At 42.6% G+C, this 10178-nt stretch overlaps 1 protein-coding gene across 1 annotated transcript; it reads right to left on the bottom strand.

The window, feature by feature from the left end:
• Window positions 1–2478: 2478 nt before the first annotated feature.
• ch25hl2 (cholesterol 25-hydroxylase like 2) lies at window positions 2479–3664 on the bottom strand. The gene has a single exon (XM_067982151.1). It carries the CDS (start codon window positions 3662–3664, stop codon window positions 2756–2758), a length of 909 nt encoding a protein of 302 aa, XP_067838252.1. The 3' UTR covers window positions 2479–2755.
• Between the last annotated feature and the right edge of the window lie 6514 nt (window positions 3665–10178).

Below are 10178 nucleotides of genomic sequence, written 5' to 3'. Positions count from 1 at the left end.
TTTAACCTCTTTGCTCTTGTACTCTATGCCCCTATTTATAAAAGCCTTTACTCTTTTAACCTTGAATGTCCAATTCAACCTACTGTGATGACCAACTTCACATAAATTGAAACAATTTTTTAAAATTAAAAATATGAACTGTTATAAGTGGTCTAAGATAAGTCAGAATGCAGCGTTTTAACATAGGATTCCAACTTTTGCAAAGGGAGGGGCATTGGAGCAGGGATGGCAATATGCCCAAAGACACTATCTATAAATGTACATAATAGCGCACAGCAGAGGGAAGAGTAGCTTTTAGGAGGAATGCGTACAATTTTAAATGTACTACCTACAACCAGTTGGAAACACTAAAAGCTGCGTGAATTGTGATCAGATCACCGATGGACAAACCGTCCAGCAGGAAAAGAGAAGCAAGTAACAATCAGAGACCCAAGTGATGGCCAGGTTATAATGGATGAAAGGTCATCGACCTGAAACGTTAACTCTGTTTCTCTCCATAGATACTGTCTGATTTGCATTTTCTGTTTTTATGCCAGGTTATAATGTCCCTTGAACACCACCAGGGGTTGTTGATTATATTGTAGTGTCTCATCAGATGTATGATGAAAATAATGTATAAACGTATTTAATATTAATATGATAAAGGCAGTTATCATATGTTTTTGAATAGATTCGTATTGCTCAAAAGTTTTGTGCGAAAACTTTATGCAGGAGGCTCCCTTCTGTTCACATCTTACTTCCATCTGAATAGAAACATTGAGCACGGACTCAGGAGTGTATACAAAGTAATCATTTTTATTTGAATTCAAAGACATACAATATTTTCCAAAAACATATTTACATTGTTGTATGTATTCCATACCTCCTCTTAAATACACACACCTTATTCCTTTAAATGGGTGTAAGGATAAACCTAGCAACTATAAGCCAATCAGTTTAACCTCGATGGTGGGGAAACTTTTAGAAACGATAATTTGGGACAGAATTAATAGTCACTTGGACGAGTGTGGATTGATTAGGAAAAGCCAGCACGGATTTGTTAAAGGCAAATCGTGTTTAACTAACCTGTTTTTTGATGAGGTAACAGAGAGGGTAGATGAGAGCAATGCAGTTGATATGGTGTATATAGACTTTCAAAAGGCATTTGATAAAGTACCGCATGGTAGGCTTGTCATCAAGATTGCGACCCATGGAATAAAGGGGGCAGTAACAACATGGATATAGAATTGGCTAAGGGACAGGAAACAGAAAGTAGTGGTGAACGGTTATTTTTCAGACTGGTGGGAGGTATACAGTGGTGTTCCCCAGGGGTCAGTGCTGGGACCACTGCTTTTTTTGATATACATTAATGACTTGGACTTGGATGTACAGGAGGCACAATTTTTAAATTTGCAGATGACATGAAACTTGGAAGGGTAGTAAACAGTGAGGAGGATAGTAATAGACTTCAAGAGGATATAAACAGGCTGGTGGCATGGGCGGACACATGACAGATGAAATTTAATGCAGAAAAATGCAAAGTAATACATTTCGGTAGGAAGAATGAGGAGAGGCAATATAAACTAGAGGGCACAATTCTAAAAGGGGTACAGGAACAGAGAGATCTGGGGGTATATGTGCACAAATCATAGAAGGTGGCAGGGCAGGTTGAGAAAGCGGTTAAAAAAGCAGACGGAATCCTGGGCTTTATGAATAGAGGCATAGGGTACAAATGTAAGGAAGTCATGATGAAATTTTATAAAACACTGGTTTGGCCCCAGCTGGAGTATTGTGTCCAGTTCCGGGCACCGCACTTTAGGAAAGATGTGAAGACCTTAGAGAGGGTGCAAAAAAGATTTACTAGAATGATTCCAGGGATGAGGGACTTTAGTTACATGGATAGAATGGAGAAGCTGGGATTGTTCTCCTTTGAACAGAGACGGTTGTGAGGAGATTTGATAGAGGTATTCAAAATCATGAAGGGTCCAGACAGAGTAGATAGAGAGAAACTGTTCTCACTGGTGGAAGGGTCAAGAACCAGAGGGCATAGATTTAAAGTGATTGGCAAAAGAACCAAAGGTGATATGAGGAAAAACTTTTTTACACAGCGAGTGGTTAGGATCGGGAATGCACTGCCAGAGGGGGTGGTGGAGGCAGATTCAATCATGGCCTGCAAAAAGGAATTGGATAAGTTCTTGAAAGGAAAAACATTGCAGGTCTACCTGGATAGGGCGGGGGAGTGGGACTAGCTGGATTGCTCTTGCATACAGCCCGTATGGACTCGATGGGCCGAATGGCCTCCTTCCGTGCTGTAACCTTTCTATGATTCTATGAAATACACGTGGCACACATTTGGAAAGTAGACCGAATAGATAAGACAGAATTCGTCTCCTCGGTCTCTTCACGCTATACATTACACAAGATCATTAAAACATTCATAAATCTGACACATTGTTAAAACAGGGATATTGTTACGATATGTTTATCTTACATCTAGCAGTGAACACGAATAGAAACCCCCTTAATATCGCAGATATTACACTTAGCTATATTCGAAGTATTTCGTTCTTTTTTGAAAATGTCCAAATAAATACTGGAAGAGACTGTCAGCATCTGACTTTCGGCATCATATACGGTCACATTCCTCTAAATTGAGACTATTCCACTGCCAGTCCATTTGTCAGTCACCTCCATTGGTTTCATTCGACATCTGGTTTTACACTGGAGAAATGCAGCTGCGAGCAACAGTTTGATGGGACACATTTTATTATTGATGTCATTTCAAGTCTCCACCTGCTTCCCGTTTCTTTTTTTGCATCTCTAGGACGGCGGGCGAGCGTGTGCAGTCGCAGTATGTACCAAAAAGCCAGTCCCAGTGAGAGAAGAAGGGGGCAAAATGGCACTGCACTTTCTGATGGTGGGCATCGTGCTTAACAGTGCCACCCCAGAGCCCGAAAGGGATGATATTGTGAAGGCCCCACGGGAAGTCATAGCCGCTGTGATCGTCCACTGAGATCCAGACGTTGAAGAACATGAATACAAACCCTGTGAGGCAGTGACATTGTAGAATAATTGGGTTTATGGTGGTCCAGAAGCCAACACTGATCAGTTCCCAGGCAGAGAGGTACTGAGTTGACCACGAGAAAGGGACATAATATTTGTGATGGAGAGCATGAAAAGTGGTGTAGAGCCATCGGACTTTATGGTGCGTCAGGTGCCAAATGTAGTACTGGAAATCGAAGAGTATTGTACAGCCCAGGACGCCAATGAGCAACTCGGAGAGCAGCGGTGCCTCCTCCTTTAATGGGATCGGTGGTCTCCAGTACCACTGACCCACGGTAGCTGGAAAGACAAAGATAATGTGGTTGTAGCCAGTGTGCCACAAAGTCTTGAAGACCTCTTCCCACGTTACATGTTGATCGGGGTGGATCTTGTATCTGTTGAGGGCCGGGCATTTGGGAGCCAAGAAGTCGAGGATCATGTAGCAGGAGCACAGGGAGAAATAGGTGGAGACCGAGAGGAAAACGGGGAAGAGAGGCGATCGGAGAGCATCCTGGTGGTTGTAGCGCAAGTAGTCCCACAAAGGTTGCAGCAAGGATTTGTCCCAGATGTACTGAGTGAGATTGGCATTTTGCATTACCTGCACGTAGGGGTCGAAGACTCTGCTCGAACCTATAGAATACATCGGGACCGGCTGCACAAAGTCGCTTTTTGGTGCGATCACAGGTGAAGTTGCACAGACTTGCAGTGGGTTTTTTTTTTCCCGCCCAACTTTAAGCAAACTTTGAGAGACTCTGAAATTGACACGAAGAAATTTAGATTTTTTTTTGAAACGTTAAACTGGAGCTAAGTTTTCTCTCCACTTTATGCTGAAGTCTCTCTCTGATAGTTGATTGAACTGAAGTTCAGTTTGGAAGTGGTGGGTCGGTGCACTATTTATAGCGATGGAAGGGGTTACGTCGAATGAAATGTGCCTGTAGCTCGGCTCCTTTTTGAAGACGCCCAAGAACTCCGATTGGCCCTGGAACGAACTCGAAAAACGGTCAAATGAGGGGGGAGGGGGAAAAAAACAGTAAAGTTGGGTAAATTTAACCGTCTAAATACAAATCTGACTCAACCACGGCAACTCTATGTTAATTCTCCCACTCCCATGGAAATACTAATTAATCTGAAACAAATACATAACCCAGTGCAAACATGCAACAGGTCAGGCAACATTGGTGGAGAGAACAGATAGGTTAACGATTCGAGTGCGGACCTTCCTCAAAACTCATCATTTTCTATTTTGGTTTACGACTTCCAGCATCTGCAGTATTTTGCTTTGAATTCATCTGTTGTATACCTCCAAGCAAATGCAGCGTTCAAAGGGGCTGCATTTCGTTCAGTTTAACAGAAATCCACGAATTTCAATACAAATTTTAAAAAACAAATATTTTTTACCCGTTCCCTTCCACGAAAATTGTTGAATTAAAACACCTCCCTCTGCCTCCACACACATTAACAAAAATCTATGCCTGCGAATTTATCACCTTAACCTACTGAACAGGACTGAGAACAAATGAAAGGATTGTGGAATATTTTCTTAAAAAGAAAAGCGGAAAAACTAAAACAGAATGCAATGGGGAAACCAAAGACTGGACATTGAATTCGCCTCAGAAATAAAGGTCGCTTTGAGTTTCCAAACTATTTTTTGATTGCTGGTTCTTGCTGATTTCCCGCAGTGCAAAACTCATCATTTTCTGTTTTTGTTTACGACTTTCAGCATCTGCAGTATTTTGCTTTGTTGGTTACGAAGCATTGGTTTTCAATATTACAGTGCGGCAAATACAGAATTTAAAACTCTCTCAGCAAAGTCAACACTGACTCCGTTTTTGTTTGTTTTATATGAAGGATCCAAAGACAAATATGTTGCTATCGAAGTGAGAAAGTCCTGATCCACTCCTTAGCCAGATGGGCCATCTTGTGGTTGGCTCTGGTATTTACCGCTGTGTGAGCGTTTTAAGGGACAAGGGCACTTCTCCTCAGGGTCAGATGGAGTTGGGAAATTTGGAACAAACACGAGAAAGAAGAGTTGGTTAGAATAAATAGAAGCACGTCAGATTGGGGAGAAAAACATCAAATTTGGAAATCTTGACATATTCTGAATTCAATTTACTTTACAAACCTACTATAATAGGGGAAGAGAACTGTTCAATGAAAAGTCTTCAGTAATTTTTTAATTTGCCGAAACACTGCAACTTGTACAACATCCTTTCAATCTTCTCAGTTTGAGAGAACACAGCCCTAATGATTCCAATCTTTCCTCATAACTCATACCCTTCATCACTGGTATTATCCTCAAAAATCTGCATTACACTTTTCGAGGGATGTTAGATTCATCATGTACGTAATATTTCAGAAGTCACCTAACCATCATGACATCTTTGCTTTTGTATTCAATCCCTCTAGATACAAAGCTCCAAATCTCCAAATACCCATTAGCCTTTTTAATGGTTTTTATTTTACCTTCTCACTTCTTAGGATTTAAATATCTACACAACTAGATCTCTTTGCTCCTCCACTTAAGTTATATTTCCAGTTTATTCTTGTTCCCAGAATAGATTACCTCACATTTTTCTATATTAAACTGCATTTACCACTTGTCTGCCCATTCTCCTTGCCTGTTTAAGTCCTTCTGTAATATCCTGCATTCTTCCTGATGGCTTGCGACTACTTCTAGTTTGATATCTACCCCTTTGTGTAGATTCATTTGAACGGAAGGTTTGATGGACGGATGTAAAAGGTCGAGGAAACTTGGGTGTATTTTAGTTACGCACATAACTCACGCCCAAAAGTTTGCGATCTTTTAAGCCGCATAATTAGATTGCGCCCAGATTATGGGTGTGGCTGGGCACAAATGCAGTGGAAACACCAGGCCATGGTTCCCACATTGGAGGGGTTGTGACCAGGAGTTGGGGACTCCCAGGATGGAAGTGTTTTCATCCCCAGACAGCTAGTATGCCAGGTGGGAGGAGGCGTCTGACAGAAGTGTAGTCGATCTGGGGATCCAAGCCTGGGACTTGGCCTGGGCACCCGAAGATTTGCCAAAATGTTTTTCTCGGCAATCTTATTACAAGGGCTGATGGGATTACACATTTTATTCTCTCCATGTCAGTGGCATTACAACTTCTTTCTCCCCCTCCCCAGAATTGCTTTCCAGCACCATAATATCTACCCCCTCTGTAATGGTGGATGCCTGAGATGTACCACAGTACTGTGGGTGCCTACTTGTAATATTTAATTTGAGAAACATTCCCTGACGGGTTCAGTGGCGGGGATTTCTAGCAGTGGATCTAAATAAATAACCAGTCTACCACGGTGCACAAAGTCCTTCTGTAATATCTTGCATTCTTCCTGGCAGTTTGTGACTACTTCTAGTTTGATATCTACCCTTTTGTGTTGATTCATTCAAACGGAAGATTTGATGGATGGATGTAAAAGGTCGAGGAGACTTGGTCGTATTGTTGTCATGCGCATAACTCACTTACACCCAAAAGTCTGCGACCTTTTAAGCCGCATAATTTGTTTGTGCCCAGATTACGGGTGTGGCTGTCAAATGCAAAACATTTAATGTTATCATGGGTTAGGCTAGTGTTATAAATGCTCTGGTGAAGCCAAGGCGCAAGTTACCAAGTTATTCATATTAAATACTGTTCTATGTCCATCTGGTGAACACAGTTGCCTGGATTCTCCTCTGAATTGTCGCTCATTCTGGAGTAGATTTAGGGCAGCAAACAGAAGAAAATACATTCATAAAGGCAACCACTTCATATCTGCCACAATAAAAAAGGTGCAGCTGAATTCTCCTCCCCAAAAACTGCCAGTACCTTTTAAGGCCTGCCACAATCCCATTCTACCCATATGGTCAAGTGGGCATGGATAACCCCCCTGCCCTATTCCCCTCCATGTCCACCCAAACCCTGCCCGATGTAGTTACCACCACTATATCAGTGGCAGTAAGAGCTGCTGCGAGGTATTCTTGAGATGGCTAACATATCGTGGAGGCCATTTTATGTGCTGTTACTGAGGGTGGGTGTATCTTCCCTATACATTGGCACTCACTCACCAGGGTCTACAGACTAAGAAGGTCCTACTTAAGGATCCCCACAGCATGAGGAGGTTACACAAAAAGGAGAGGAAGTGGAATAGAAGAGCTAACAGTCTGTTTTTAAAGCAAGGAGAGCACAAATTACAGCCTGGAACTTTCAATAAATAAAAATTGACTCGCCAAATAAAGTCACTTCACACCTGCCTGTTCTTCCCCCACACTCTCTCACAAAGTCCCTCGTTTTCCAAGACTTCTGCCACTTCCTTCATAAGATAGAAATCTACATTTCCCCTGCCATCATCTACCTTCCAAAAATTAAAAGCAGGCACAGAAATGAACACAAGTCTACGTGATCAAGCTATCTTTTTTTTTTATTTGTTCATGGGATCTAGGCGTCGCTGGCAAGGCCAGCATTTATTGCCCATCCCTAATCGCCCTGGAGAAGGTGGTGGTGAGCCACATTCTTGAACTGCTTTACTTGAAATAACATCGTTCACCAGGAAGTGCCAACAAAATATATCATTCCTATTTATAACTACTACTTAAGCACCTTTATGCCAGCTAACTTACTTACTCTAGTTTTTAATCTACTGCTCATATGAAGTGTTCTCTGAGTGAGATGAGGTTGAGTGTGGAGGTGCTGGGGGCGGGGTGGGGAGTTGTTGGGATGGTTCCCCTGGAACCTTTTGGACCTGATGTGACTCTTTTCTTAGGAGCATCTGCTATCCAAGAATGAGCAGCCTGGTGCATGCAGTATTAACGGGTGCCGGGCCCATTCCTAAAGCTTCCACATGTGAAGACATTGAAGGAGCCTTAGGAAGTATGTTCAGTCTCACTCTCTGGAGAAATAATGACTTCTGCATCCACTCCTTGTAGCTCAATGCTTCTGGGCACTGGTCAGTATGATCACGGACTAAATAGTCCCAGTGAGGTCTTGGAAATCCTGTGAAAGTGCTCTGCTCAAGGCTCCTATTGAAGAATTGGTAGCTGCCACTCCAAAAGCCATCAATGTCTTCAGAAGCTCTTCCAGCCATCTTGATGCCGCAGCAATCTTCTGGTCTCCAGAGTGTTCTGCAGGTCATGAGAAATTTTCCATGTAATGTGTTGCAGACGCTGGTCACAGACTCCTCCACTTGTGCATCATCTCAACCATATGCCTGCACATGAGATCGATGCTCCCAATCAGTCTGTTTTCCGGCCAACTGCCCAAACACCTTGAGCCCCAGCTATCCACAATCTATATCAATGATTTGGATGAGGGGGACCCAGATGTAATATTTCCAAGTTTGCGGATGACACAAAACTGGGTGGGAATGTGAGTTGTGAGGAGGATGCAAAGAGGCTTCAAGGGGATATAGACAGGCTAAGTGAGTGGGCAAGAACATGGCAGATGGAATATAATGTGGAAAAATGTGAAGTTATCCACTTTGGTAGAAAAAACAAAAATGCAGAGTATTTTTTAAATGGTGAGAGATTGGGAAATGTTGATGTTCAAAGGGACCTGGGTCACTGAAAGCTAACATGCAGGTGCAGCAAGCAATTAGGAAGGCAAATGATATGTTGGCCTTTATTACAAGAGGATTTGAGTACAGGAGTAAAGATGTCTTACTGCAATTATATAGGGCCTTGGTGAGACCACACCTGGAGTATTGTGTACAATTTTGGTCTCCTAACCTAAGAAAGGATACACTTGCCATAGAGGGAGTGCAACGAAGGTTCACCAGACTGATTCCTGGGATGGCGGGATTATCGTAAGAGGAGAGATTGAGTAGACTAGGCCTGTATCCTCTAGAGTTTAGAAGAATGAGATGTGATCTCATTGAAACATACAAAATTCTTACAGGGCTCAACAGGGTAGATGCAAGGAGGCTGTTTCCCCTGGCTGGAGAGCCTAGAACCAAGGGGTCACAGCCTCAGGATAAAAGGTAGGCCATTTCGGACTGAGATGAGGAGAAATTTCTTCACTCAGAGGGTGGTGAATCTTTGGAATTCTCTACCCCAGAGGGCTGTGGAGGCTCAGTCATTGAGTACATTCAAAACAGAGATCGATAGATTTCTACATATTAAAGGCATCAAGGGATATGGGGATAGTGCAGAAAAATGGCATGATCTTGTTGAATGGTGGGGCAGGCTCGAGGGGCCGGATGGCCTACTCCTGCTCCTATTTCTTATGTTCTTTTAGTCTGTCAAAGTCATTAATTTTTCCGGGTTAACTCTGTTTGGGGAGGGCATGTTATTGATGTCTTCCCTCATATATACTTGGAAGATTTAATTATTCAGAATGCTTCTAATCTTGTGCTCATCCTGTTTGATCTTCTATGATCTGCCCCTCGTCTCTGCCAGTCCTCTTGCTATTGAAGTACTGAAAGAATTTCTTACTGATATGCTATGCTTTTTGCTAGGTCTCTTGTTGCTGCTCTCATCACCATTTAACATGTTTCTGTACCCCCTTTCTCCCTGCAGGATCTGTAGAGGCTTTTAAAAAAATAATTTCATTTTTGATTTTTTTTGTTCGGTTAATCCATTTAGGTTCATGTCCGCTTAGTCTGAGTTTACTGCTTTTAGGTATGCTTTTGTCCTGCATGTTCAACATAATGGGCCCAAAACTCCGACAACGATCTTACATCACCTGAAGTGAGGTCGGGTGAGACTTTGGCACTGACTCCATCGGTGTCAGATAATTAGCATATTGAAAATCATGCAAGGTGTGTAAATCAAGCCTGCAACTCCTCAGAACTGCTAGGGAGTGGGAGGGGGGGGGCAGGAATTAGTCCCCAAAGAGGCCCTTTATAGTTGCCAGGTGGGATAGTATGGATCAGAAATAGGAGGAAAATCAATGATTGTAAGTAGAAAGGGCAATTAGGGATGGGCAATAAATGCTGGCCTCGCTAGCGACGCCCACATCCCATGAACGAATAAAAAAAAAGGACCCTGCCTCACTTCAAGATCGATTTCGGAATTTTGGGCCTATAATGTTGAACTTGCAAGACAAAAACCAGTAAACTCAGACTTGCTTTAATGTCTCATCCGAAAGACAGTACTTCTGACAGTGCAGCACTCCCTCAGTACTGCGCTGAAACGTCAGCCTGGATTATGTAGTCAATTTTGGAGC

Source organism: Heptranchias perlo, chromosome 4, assembly GCF_035084215.1.
Source record: "Heptranchias perlo isolate sHepPer1 chromosome 4, sHepPer1.hap1, whole genome shotgun sequence".
NCBI classification, from domain to species: Eukaryota; Metazoa; Chordata; class Chondrichthyes; order Hexanchiformes; family Hexanchidae; genus Heptranchias; species Heptranchias perlo.
This window is presented reverse-complemented; position numbering and strand designations above follow the sequence as displayed.

Bases quoted from the DNA above. Each gene is read 5' to 3' on its own strand.
- ch25hl2 (XM_067982151.1), bottom strand. From the start codon at position 3,664: ATGTATTCTATAGGTTCGAGCAGAGTCTTCGACCCCTACGTGCAGGTA.